Below are 12,693 nucleotides of genomic sequence, written 5' to 3' on the forward strand. Positions count from 1 at the left end.
TCTGTCCTTATTTACAAATGCCTTATTTCAGATGACAATGTCCACAAATTCAACACTCCTTAGAGACAAATAATTTTTAATGGAGTTGGGTACTGGCAGATTTCAGTTGGGTTGGGAGGGAAGATTAACCTATGATCCACAATGTAAAAATTGGTGTGCCCATTTTATAAAGCATTTAACCTGTGAATACTGAAAACAGAGTGGTATTGCCTTGGCTGCAAGAGTCAAGTAAAGTACAGTGATCTTTTGAGCCATCATTGGTTTCCTGTGTTGGTAATTGCTAGTATGTACAGGGTTTTTCTCACATTGCAGGGAGAACAGATGAGTCAAATATAGCAGTTCAATGGACTTGTTAATTACTTGAAAGAAATTCTTAGAGAGCCATGAATATACCTAAATATTTGGGGGCCTTTGGGGAACTACGGGTGGAAGAAGCAAATGCAGAAAACGTTAGGGATGGTTTTTCTTTCCTCTTCCACCTCTCCTCAAGTTATTTTCTGTTCTTTCATTTTCAAAATGTCACTTTTGTTACATTCTGCACTGAAACAACAGGGATCTGAAAATAGCTTTCCTCAACTCCGTGGTTGCCTTTGCCTGATCCATAAAGAGCCCAATTTTGCTTTTTTGCTTCAGGCAATTACTTTTTAATGCTTTTGTATGTTTTACCCTAAAAATATACAATTAATCAAACAGTTATGTTATAAAAAAAATTTGTCTTTATATACTGTAGTGCAAACAGCACATACTCATTATACAAGAACAAGGGAACAATCAGTTGTATTTAAACTGAAATTGATAGAAGAAAATAAATTTTTGACACGATGCCTGCAGAACAAAACACCACAAGAATGAGTGCAAGCATGAGTTTTGGATTATAAAGAGTGAACTGTTAGTTCCTCCCCCCCCCTTTGTGCTAGTCACTTTCAGAGAGGGTGTTGTTCCTGGTGATCTGCCCTACTGTGGTAATCCTGGCTCTGCTTATTTGGTTACAGTTACACAGAGATTTTGCACATGTAACTGTTATCTATCAAATAAGATAATCATCCTCCACGATTTCTGGAATGAACTAACTTGCTCTTGTCCTGCATATATGCTTGCAGGAATCCTACCCCTTACACTGTTTTTAGAAAGAGACCCCCTTCAAAAGCATGGGTCAGAGACAATTTTAACACTGAATTCCTTTTGTAGTGCAGTCTTCTGAATGTGATAGCTGTTCTTGCTCAGTAGTCTTCCAGTAGTGGTCTGTAATTATCTGAAGAGCCTTGTATAATTAATACCACCATGGAACTGACCAAACAGCATGTAGGGCAGCGTAGGAGACAGTACTACAGGAAAATCTATACTGCAGTGGCACTAGGCCATTTGTTACTGACCATGATGAATTTCTCTATTCAGAAACATAACCAAGCTAAGAGACGTTTTTCTGCTCCAAATTCTTCAAGTGCTGGTAGTATACAGCAGTACACAAGATTCAAAGATTTGGGAGGAAGGAATTTAGATTTTTTAAGCACATATATTCTAAATAAAATTTTATTCTGGATCAATTGTATTGTAGCTCTTGTGTTGAATGTTTCATTGTTCTATATGCATATGGCCTGGCAATTATTCTGCAACAACAGTCATCGTCTAAATAATAAGGTTGCGCAAAATAACAATAGCTGCCTTTAAATCTCACTGGCAAGGTGATAAAATGAGATGTATGTTCTGATGTACTTGCAGCAGTTCAGTAGAATTTGGGTGGGCCTTATTGACAATTCTGTATTTAGTACAAATTTTGTAAAAGTCCTGTGTGACTTTTAGTACACTGTGACATATTTGCCATAAAATTCATGGCAAAATATTTCATGTAGCCATGGGTTGGGCTGTATGAAATAACTTCAAAACAGGACAAAAATGCTGCCAAGAAAGTTGCTGGGAATGGTAAGTTAGGCTCTTTCACATGTCTCCAAAGTACATACAAGGTATTCTGTATGTGATGCCCAAACCCAGAGAAATCATAGCTACAGATCATGCTGAATCTTTTGCAAGGTGATGCAATTTCAGCATAAAGTAAAAATAAATAAATAAATAGAATCATATATCTAATGTAAAAATTATATTGGGAATGTTAAAATTATGCAATAATTCTGTACAAATTGAGACCAATCTATTTAAAAGTAATGTGGAATAGTTTATTTGTATAATATCTATGCATCTGTCAGTCTGGAATGTAGGGCTTTCCAGACGTGTTTATGCTGTATTGCATTCATTGATGCATAGTATCCATTTCCTTCTAAACCGAGGTCAAAAGTTTTTGTCACACATCCTTTCATAAAGAAAGCTATTCTAAATCACATTCTGTTGCTGGACACCTGCCTTTCTCATATCAGAAGTATTTGGGCTTATGGTCTCAGCATTTCTGTCCTTGAATGTTGTGATTATCTATCTCAGTTTCTCTGAAGACACAGTTTTCAGTCAATTTAATCTTTCTGTCTAACTCATGGGCTTCTTTATCACTTTTTTCCCCCCTCCTGCTTTCCCTTTTACTGAATTTGGTAGTGGGTGCTTCAGTTTTATTTTCCACGGAGGATGCGTCAGCACAGAGAAAATCGTATTTGATATGAATCCTCCCCTCAACTTGAGGAGGAAGAAAGCTGCATGTCAGCAGGTGCACACCAGCACTTGCTGCTCAGGGAGTACAGAGTTAAATTAAAAGTGTGATTATTTTGCTTCTATTCATGCTTGTTTTCTGAGCTGACATCTTTGATGTTTTTGATGATGTATTTCTGTCTTTTCTTTTAAGCGTGGAAGCTTAAATAAACTGTATACCCTTTGGGAAATAAGGGGACTTTCCAGCTCTCTTTGCATCCAAGAATTAGTTTATAGCACAGCTTTGTATTTTGCTACAAGTCTGCAGTTTAGATTTGCTACATACTGAATTTTTCCCTCCCTGAAATGTTAAAATGAGCTACACTTTTTAATACCAGCATATATTGAATAAGCAGACAGAAATATATATTGTGTAAGCGTAAAGGTAGAATATTATTTGCTTTAAAAAGTGAATCGAATTATTTAATAAAAAAAAACAGAGCTAGTCTTTTAAAACATTAGCATGATTCACCGGATTTTTGTAATCTAGAGCTTAATAAAATATTTAAAGTGCTGCTTACATGAAGGTCTGGCAAATGCTTGTTAGATGATCAATTTTGAATAGAAGACTGCAGATGCTATAATCTGCAGATGCAGATATTGCAGATGCTGTAAGCTCCCTACGAGATGAAACGTAGTGTAATTGCCAGTAAGTCAGTCCTTGGTCAAGTAGTGCAAACAGTTTAGGCTTTAGAAGTTAGCTATTTGAGTTCGATGGTTTGAAAAGACAAGGTAGATGGATATATAGATAATTAAAATCATTTGTGAGTGGATTATATTTCAAGAGCATAAGAATTTCAGCATTATCTGGAAGCAGCCTGGATTTGTTGTCAGATACCATAACCTTCTGAGTGTCTCATAGGAACACAGTTTGGCATGGCTCAGTGAAGCAGACAAGATGTGCAAGTCTGATAGCATTACACTTTAAATACCTCTCACTCGGAGTTAATGTAGTAGGAGAGTTTCTGACAACTTTGTTAGTAACTCCACTCATTAGGAATAGAGAGATCCAAACAAATTTTCTTAACCCAGAAGAAGATGCCAGGCTGGGGTTTCCATCATTATTTTTCCCTAGGCATTTTCCAGCCAGCTGGTGTGACCACTCTGGCATTGTATTCATAGCATTTGAAGCAAAGGAAGAATAGCTTAAAGTGAGTTTTGCTGTGTGCTGCCTAGGACTACACACTACTGAATTCCTACTGCTGAATTCCATCAGCATTCTCCTAGAGAAACTGGCTGTTCATGGCTTGGATGGGTGTACTCTTTGCTGGATAAAAAACTGGGTGGCCCAAACATGCCCTAAGGGTGGTGGTGGAGTTGACGTCCAGTTGGAATCCGTTTGGCAGCTGGTCACCAGTAGTGTTCTCCAGGGCTCAGTACTGGGGCCAGTTCTGTTCAATATTTTTATCAGTGATCTGGACAAGGGGATCGAATGCACTCTCAGTGAGTTTGCAGGCAGCACCTAGTTGGGCAGGAGTGTACTTGAGGGTAGGAAGTACCCTCTGCTTGAGGGTAGGAAGCGTCTACAGAGGGATCTGGACAGGCTGGATCAATGGGCTGTGGCTGATGGTAAGAGGTTCAACAAGGCAGAGGGCTACGTCGTGTACTTGGCCCACAACAACCCCATGCAACGCTACAGGCTTGGGGAAGAGTGGCTGGAAAGCTGCTCCGAGAAAAAGGACCTGGGGGTGCTGATTGACGGCCACTGAACATGAGCCAGCTTGTGCCCAGGCAGCCAAGAAGGCCAAGGGCATCCTGGCCTGTATCAGAAACAGTATGACCAGCAGGACTAGGGAAGTGATTGTTCCCCTCTACTCAGCACTGGTGAGGCTTCACCTCAAATCCTGTGTTCAGTTCTGAGCCCCTCTCTACAAGTAGGATACTGAGTTGCTGGAGCATGTCTGAAGAAGGGCAGCAAAGCTGGTGAAGGGTCTAGAGCACAAGTCTTAAGAGGCTGAGAAAACTGTGACTGTTTAGCCTGGAGAAAAGGGCACTCTTGAAAAATTTTCAGACTGGATGCGAGTTAAAAATTCTTTACAATGAGGGTGGTAAAACACTGGAACAGGTTGCCCAGAGAGGTGGTGGATGCGCCATCCCTGGAGATTCAAGGCCAGGCTGGATGTGGTTCCAGGCAACCTGATCTAGATGAAGATGTCCCTGCTCATTGCACAGGGGTTGGATTAGATGACATTTGAAGGTCCCTTCCAACCCAAACCATTCTGTGATTCTATGACCTTATCACTCTCTATAACTACCCGAAAGGAGGTTGTAGCGAGGTGGGTGTCAGTCTCTTCTCCCAAGTAACAAGCAATAGGACAAGAGGAGATCGCCTCCAGTTGCATCAGGGAAGGTTTAGATTGTATATTAGGAAAAAATTTTTCAGCGAAAGGGTTATCAAGCATTGGATCAGGCTGCCCAATTAAGTGTTGAAGTTACCATCCCCTGAAGGTGCTTAAAAGATGTGTAGATGTACTTAGGTACGTGGTTTAGTGGTGGACTTGGCAGTTCTAGGTTAATGGTTGGACTAGATGATCTTAAAAGTCTTTTCTAACTAAATGATTCTATGATTCACATATAAAAGTTACAATTTCCTCTCATTGCCTTGGTGCCTGAGATGAACTGTCAGAGCTATGACAGCTTGCAGCACCACGTACATGCAGCCATCTCCTGAGTTTATCTATGGGATTATCTTCTCAAAGGCTCTGAGGGTATGGATTACAGTCTTTAGTAGGCTATGCTGTACCAAAGCCAACATCTCAGCTCTCACTTTCTTGGAGGAAAAAAAAAATAAAAAATAAAAATGAAAAGATCAGAGGCCAACTGTTTTGTTGCATTATTTTGTTAAAGCTTAAGGTATATGGAATTCTGTTCAAGTGCTTGTATAATGCCAGTTTTCATTTTAGTCTGTTGACCCTACCTGCAAGAGCAGGAGGATGTGAAAATTGCAGGTTGGTCAGGCAGCTTCTTATTTTTAACATGGAAGCAATGTTTAGGAGGGGTGTTATATCTACAGTGTGGCTTTCCTTCAGTCCCCCAAAAGAGTGCATATTGCACATAGAGAGAGAAATGGCTACCTTTCTGTTTGGCATTTTCTTAAGTTCTGTGTAGACACCCTTTGTGAAGTATGCCTGGACATAGCATCTACCATATGTAGGCAAAAATGAGAAAGCAGTAATAGCCAAGTGGCTAAGATACTTTATCAGGACTTTATGAATCTGTATGCTTCTGCGAGTCTGTAAAATCACAGTAATGATGTAAGGTGTAAAACATTTTTTACATGAGGCTGGTTACTATTATTTTGGTGTTTATTACATAGAAAATGTCACAACTTTTAACGAAGTACCTTCTTAGGGAGGATTTAAACCACCGGGGCTTTGTCTTTTGAAATCATTGATAATCATTCTGAGCTCAGAAGCCAAGAAAAATTGTGATGTGCTGTTGTGCATCGATAGATCTAGTACATATCCTTGTGTTGTTATTGCCAGCAAGTTTAATGTTGTTCAAAATGAAGTAACCCATGTAGCATATTTCATAGGATCATGTTTGTAATGCAGATATTTTCAAGGAGAGGCTTATGCCAAGATGTTCTAGTTCATCTATTAACCTCCATAGTAAAACCTGCAAACAACAAACCTTGTTTATCAAGTGCTGGTATTTTTCTCAGGCTGCAGTGGGATAAATTAATTTCTAGTGTCTCTCTAGTGCATTTCTGACAAAGCTGCTATACCTGTACAGGTTACTTCATTACTGTGCAGGGATCCAAGCAAGGTTCTTGTTGGAAGTGTCATCAGCTAAGAAGCAGTCCACAGTGCCGCATGGTGTAACTAGAGGGCTTTCCACTCCAAAGCTAGCTCATTTGGTGCTAGATCCTCTGACCCATACCATATAGATGGCATGCAGTAGGCAAACACGGTGTAGGCATGCCCTTGAGCTCCAGGAGGATCTAGGTATCAGCAATTCATGAGTGTCTCTTACCTATTAAAAAATGCAAACACCTGTCTAGTTCTGTTTAGCTGTTTGTGCGCTTGGTAAGTTCAAGGTTCTCCACAGTGTGCTTTCTTACCATTTTTAGCTATAATGTATTCCTTCTGCAAAGCCTAATGAGCTAAGGTCAAACCTTACATTACAGAGTTGCCAGCATAACAAATTGGTGGAAAAAACCCAGGTGTAAAGATCTTTCTTTGGCTGAAATTTTGTTGTTCATATAGTTGTATACGTGCGTCAGGAGGAAAACTCCAAGTAGCATATGCCATGCGTAGAGGCTCTTCCAAAATAATTAAGCTTGCATGGACTAAAATTAAAGGATTCTACTGTAGACAGGCCCAGGGACTAATACTTGTTTTAGAACTTTTAATTGAGAGAAATTAAGTTTACTGGTAACTCACTGAGTGTGTCTTAACTTTGGCTTTGCTTTTCATTTCTGTTGCTGGTTGTGGTTCTTTTTGAGCACTTACTGAATCTAATTCTGTAGAGTACTTCCTTGGGCTGTAACAAAGCTTCTGTATCCATAATCAGACCTTGTTACAGTAAGATTATGTACAAGGAGATATGAGTTGGTGAACTGAGTACTTAGGACCAAAAAAAATAATGTTTTAACTGACTAAGTTTGTCAAAGTTGCCAAAACTTTGTATCTGAGAGATTTCTGTTTTCTTTGTACTTAACCCAGGAAAGCTGTGATAAGAAGTGTGGGCTATAGTCAGATTGCTCATTATTGACTTTTTAATGGAGTTCCCTGTAGTCTGTAGCAGAAGCCAACAAAAATAAATAGCAGCAGAAAGCCTGTCCCTACTTGTCAGATAAACTCTGAGAGACCTCCTACCATACTGTTTTGGGTAGTTCTGTTTCCTGTCTGTATACCAGGGTATTACTGATGGGGGGGGGGGGAGGGGGGTGTCAGTCTTTTCTTAGAGGGAGAGTGTTTTTTTCCATGTGTGAGTGTCGTGACATGTATTGCTTCTGTGACCCTTTCTAGATCGGATGTTGTTAGCTATTTGAAAAATAGGCCACATAAAACAGAAGAGGTATGCCTGCTCCAGCTTTAATTACTTTTATGCCTTACCATACACTCTTTCTTCCACAGGCATTTCCTATTCAAAACAGGAACAGGGACCACACCGCTGTTCAGTACTGCAACGCCAGGGTACACAATGGCATCCGGCTCTGTTTATTCCCCTCCTACTCGGCCACTACCTAGGAACACTCTATCCAGAAGTGCTTTTAAATTCAAGAAGTCTTCAAAGTACTGTAGCTGGAAATGTACTGCACTCTGTGCCGTAGGGGTCTCAGTGCTGCTGGCAATACTGCTGTCCTACTTTATAGGTGAGTCCCATTTTTGTATAATTGTCACCATGAACAGGGGTGTCTGATGGATTGCATATGAACTGTGACATACTAACCTTTAATTATCAACATTTTTGGTAACAGTAGAAAACAGTAATGAAAAGTCCCAGTTGTTTAGAGGAAAAATAAAATTTGAATGTTTTGCAAGCATTCTGCAGCATGATAGTGGGTGAATTAACTTCAAAGAAGTATTTGAACTGCAATTAAGCTCTGTGGTGTCTAATTCCTATGAAAGTATTCTGAAATTATAGGCTTTAAAAATTCTGTAATGTGTCTATAACTTGCATGACATCCATGGAACACTTCTCTCATTTTGCGTGAAACTAATATGACATTTAGGAATGTTAACTATCACTTATTTACTCATTACAGACACATGTGTTTGTGTATAGAGCTAGAGCAAAAGCCTAATACAGACTTTTGATTGCAAGATAGGGAAATAATGGTCCAAAAGGACAACATACAGATAAGATGGAGATTTCTTCCTGTCTTGTGGGCTATTTTTAATTATTCTCTCTTTTCTCTATTTGCTTGTTATATTCCATTTCCCAATTTTTCTTTTTGAGGATTTCTTTTATTTAATTACTTTAATTATTTAATTTCTTAAACATTTGCTATAAATATTATATCATTTCAGTTTTAGGCAATTAATGAGGGCAGTGCTTGGCTGTGAGAAAAATGTCATTGACTTTAATACAGCAATAGAATAGGCTCTCTTTGTGCTTGTAACTTCTGTGGTTTTGTCCAGTTTACAGATTTTTTTCACCTCTTATTCCATAAATTGTCTTCAAATGATTTTCTTTTGACTAATTTGTTAATTAGAAGCTTAAGTCACCACATTTATGGAAAAATAAGCATAAGGGTCTGGTTTTTGGCATTAGTTGCACTCAGATTTATAGTCTTAAGAAGTCACAGAAAGAAAAGGGGAGAATCAATCTTTCTTTCCCTCCCTCTTTAAAATCAGTGTAAGTTAATAATAAAGCCTAGAAGGTCTTATGATCCTTAAATCTTTATTGCCTTTGTTGAAACAGGCTTGCTACATTTCAATCCAAGGCACAGCATAAGCTGTATAAAGCCTTTGAAGTAGTTCTTACTGGGATGAAGCTCCTGTGAAAAATGCAAGAAACTGAGTTGCTGAGTAGCTGGAGAAATTCCTCTCTGCCCCAGCAAAGCAGAGCTTCCTGAGCAGCCTTCCCACTTCAGCTGCCAACCCCAAAGAACAAAAGACTTGTATGCATCTAGAGCTTGTCACTGCTGCCAAGCCTCTTTCAATCATTGGATTTGTAGGGGTATTGTGTGAATGTACACAGGAGTATAAAGGTGTGGTTTAGAGTTAAGCTTCAACACTACTTCTTTTTTAAAGTGGGATTGAAATAATCCCATTTATAAAACATATTAATTGTGCTCAGTTTCCATCATATTGCCTCATAAATCATCAGAACTAAATATCTGCTGCTAAATAAATACATAAATACGAAAGAAGGAATTCAGTATGAAATGTAACTGTCAGGAACTGTGAAAAACAGCCATACAGATAGTAAAATATTGAAGACCTGATTCTGAGCTGAACTCTACACTTTGCTGGCCCCAAAAGAACCAGATTACTTATGAATCCGAGGGGCACAGGAAGATAGCTGTGCCAGATTATTTGTCCTATAGGCACATTAAGAAATATAAGCATCTCTATTCCTGTATTTGGGAAGAAGAGTCGAGCTTTCCATTGAGTGAGAGCTTTCAGCTCCCCACATCATTTATTCGCATACCCTGTAAAAAAAAAGCCCAAATATAGCTGTACAACGTTTTGTTTCATGGGCGCATGCCAGCTCACATCCTTGCTGAAATAAACAATGCACAAGGGCCTTCCTCTGCCCATAGTCAGTAGGGAGCTCTTTGCCTACTGGTGATATTACACATATTTCAGCTAACTCAGCAATCAAAATGTAATATCCAGCACTCAGGGAGGCTGTCTAGAGAACTTCAGGTCCATAAAACTATGAATGGATTGCACTCATTCATATATGTGGTTTTACCATCTCTATAGATGTAATATCAGAAATACTCTCCATTTAATAGGCCATCCAAACATAAATCTGTGAAAATCATTACTGTAAGATGGAAACAGTTCTTCATCATGGTTAACCATTTCATAGGTGTGAAAGGGAAATGACTGGATAGGAAATTGGTCATTACATAAAATGGGGAGGACTGCAGTATTGTGTGACCTCTAACATCCTGTGACATGCCTCTAACACAGTGGCCTGGCTTGTCTGCTGAGGTTTACAGCAGCTGAGGTGGCATGTCACATTTGTAAAGCAAGTTTGAGATGCATTTTGAACTTCACAGGGAGACATTGCCACAAGCGTGAAAATGCTACAGCACTTGCTGCAAAATACGCCAGTACACATTGATGAGGAACGTAGTGTGGCTGATATCAGCTCTATGACTGTGGCCACTGCAGACTGAAGAACTAATAGGACCACTCATCTGGTGAACAGGGGTGTAACCAGGCCCTTCTCAGAAAGGCAGAGAGATGAACATGTCATTCCCAGGCTTATTTTAGTTACAGTGGGTATCGAGTAGAAAAAGTGACTTCAGAACCCACAGCCTTTGCTCAGACAGCGTAAGGCAGAAGAGGCGTTTGCTAGACTTCATGTCTGCCTTTGCAGAACTGCTCAGTCAATTATTGCTCCATCAATTAGCCCACCCTGAGGAACAAGCTGCATCAAGAGTCTGGTCTGTCTTGCACTTCTTCCATCACTCTGAGAGGAAAAACTCCTACATCTACAAAGAGGAAGTGAGAGCAGAGGGTGTCAGATGGGTAGAGACCATAGCAAACACTACATTGTAAAGCCACTTAATGCAGTCTTGGGGGTCACAAGGGATTTAAAATGTTATGTCTGTCTAAAGGGCACAAAGTCTCACTTCACGCATATTCTTGCTTTTTTAGCCCTAGTTGTGTCTCTCAACCACTTTGCAGTGTACAAAATGCTTAAGTTTACCATTCCTGTCAGCGAGACCTGCTAATTTTTAGAGAAAATAGAAGTCAGTTGTGAATAGTTATGTTTAGAGGCTTCATCTACTGTTAAATGGTTGAGAAACAAGCAACAGAAACATGCAAGTGCTGAACCAAAAGATAGCTCAGCAACAAATAGAAGAGTGAAATTAAACATTAGCTCTAGTCTAAAGGATTCAAAGAAAAGTTCTCTGAAATAATGGGTTAAAAAGATGGGAAATAAAGAATAGAAAGTGCCTCATTTTGGGTTCAAGATTACACAGGAATTTCTGCAAGCTGCTCATTTGATTAACTGCTATCCATAATCAGATTTGCAATCAAGGAAGAAAATGGCCAGTTTTTTTCCAACATTAACATTTTAGATTCTTTTTCCCTGTTTGGAAGATTAGGAAGAGCAGTATTAAGTTTAAGCCATGAAAGAGTAAGAAATATGAAGTTGCCTTAGTTTGACCTCTTTTTATATACACATCAATACTTTTACCCAAACTTGGTACACAGAGTCTGCATGGGAGCCAGAAATAGAGTCCAGCTTTACAATGTGAAAGGCAAAACAGAATTTAATCCTTCAGCTCCCCGTGGCTTACTGCCTCATTCAAGCATCCGTCATTTGCAGTGAATGAATGAAGGGAAAGTTTTGTAGAGCAACTCCTAGGTCAAACATGGGCATCAAATCACAGTTTCATATGTAACCTCCATCCTTCAGTTCTACCTTTTGGAATCTTCCCTGTCGACTCTTGGTTTTATTAAGGGGAAGAGCTGCTTGTTCCTGGGTGTAGGTTTTTTTTCAAACAGAAAAAATCACCTTGGAATTGTGGAGAGCCACATTAGTCAGGAATGGTTTCTAATATGTTGCATAGCATGGACACTGAGGAGCTATATTAACAGGCTGGTACTATAGTAATTATTTCTTCTTTAGTGTAGATTCAACAACGAGAAGAGATTAATGAGAATTTGGGGACATCAGACAATGCCAGATATGGCACTGTCTTGACATTGTGTAAGTCAATGCACAAGACTAGTGCCATTTTCACTGCGCATAGAACCAAATACACGATTCTTTTTCTTCAGTCACTGTTGGAATTACACAATATCAGATTCAGTCAAATAAGCTTGAAGAGTTGTACACTGGAAGATTGGATGCATCTGTCATGAATGTTGTCTTATGTCTGCTAAATAGGTTTCTGTGAACATAAAACATTCTTTGAATACACAGTGAGACCTGACCTACTTGAGCCTCTGCTGTCCTTACTTCTTCACAACAATCTCTCATAGTTCCAAGTCTTTCGAGCATTTTACCCTCTGTGTACCTTTAGATTGATCATTTTGTTAGCCTTAGTTCTGTAGCAGATGGTCACCAGCCAGCTATTCTTTGTGATAAAGCAAATATTTACATATTAGTGATGGAAGAGGGACATCTCTTCTGTAGGAAAAAAAGGGAAAAGGAATTTTATTTAATTAAAAAGGCCACGGGACTGTTTTTATTACTACTGCTTGCTGTGAACAGTTCAGCCAATCCATTTTGAACAGAGAAGAAAGCTAACATTTAGGCTTAACAACTGCAATATCTTCTGGTAAAACATGTATTTTGGTTTATACTCCATTCTGTGAGAAACAGCAGTGAAACTGCTGTTCTGCTATGACACAGGGATGACCATACTGTCACAATGCAAATTGCAAATGAAATGTGGATGCAAAAAAGATACCAGACTTG

General features: G+C 39.2%; 1 protein-coding gene across 25 annotated transcripts in view; it reads left to right on the forward strand.

Annotated features, from left to right (window-relative positions):
• Positions 1–12,693, forward strand: part of TENM3 (teneurin transmembrane protein 3) — a 413,751-nt gene that overhangs the window by 286,986 nt on the left and 114,072 nt on the right. For all 25 annotated transcript variants that reach the window (XM_062625044.1, XM_062625130.1, XM_062625214.1 and 22 more), the window contains one exon: positions 7,710–7,948. In XM_062625044.1, coding sequence (XP_062481028.1) covers positions 7,710–7,948 — 239 coding nt within the window. The remainder of the gene's footprint in view (positions 1–7,709; positions 7,949–12,693) is intronic.

The sequence above is a fragment of the Pezoporus occidentalis genome, unplaced genomic scaffold (assembly GCF_034315485.1).
Source record: "Pezoporus occidentalis ecotype Australia unplaced genomic scaffold, CSIRO_AGI_Poc_V1 ctg1, whole genome shotgun sequence".
NCBI classification, from domain to species: domain Eukaryota; kingdom Metazoa; phylum Chordata; class Aves; order Psittaciformes; family Psittacidae; genus Pezoporus; species Pezoporus occidentalis.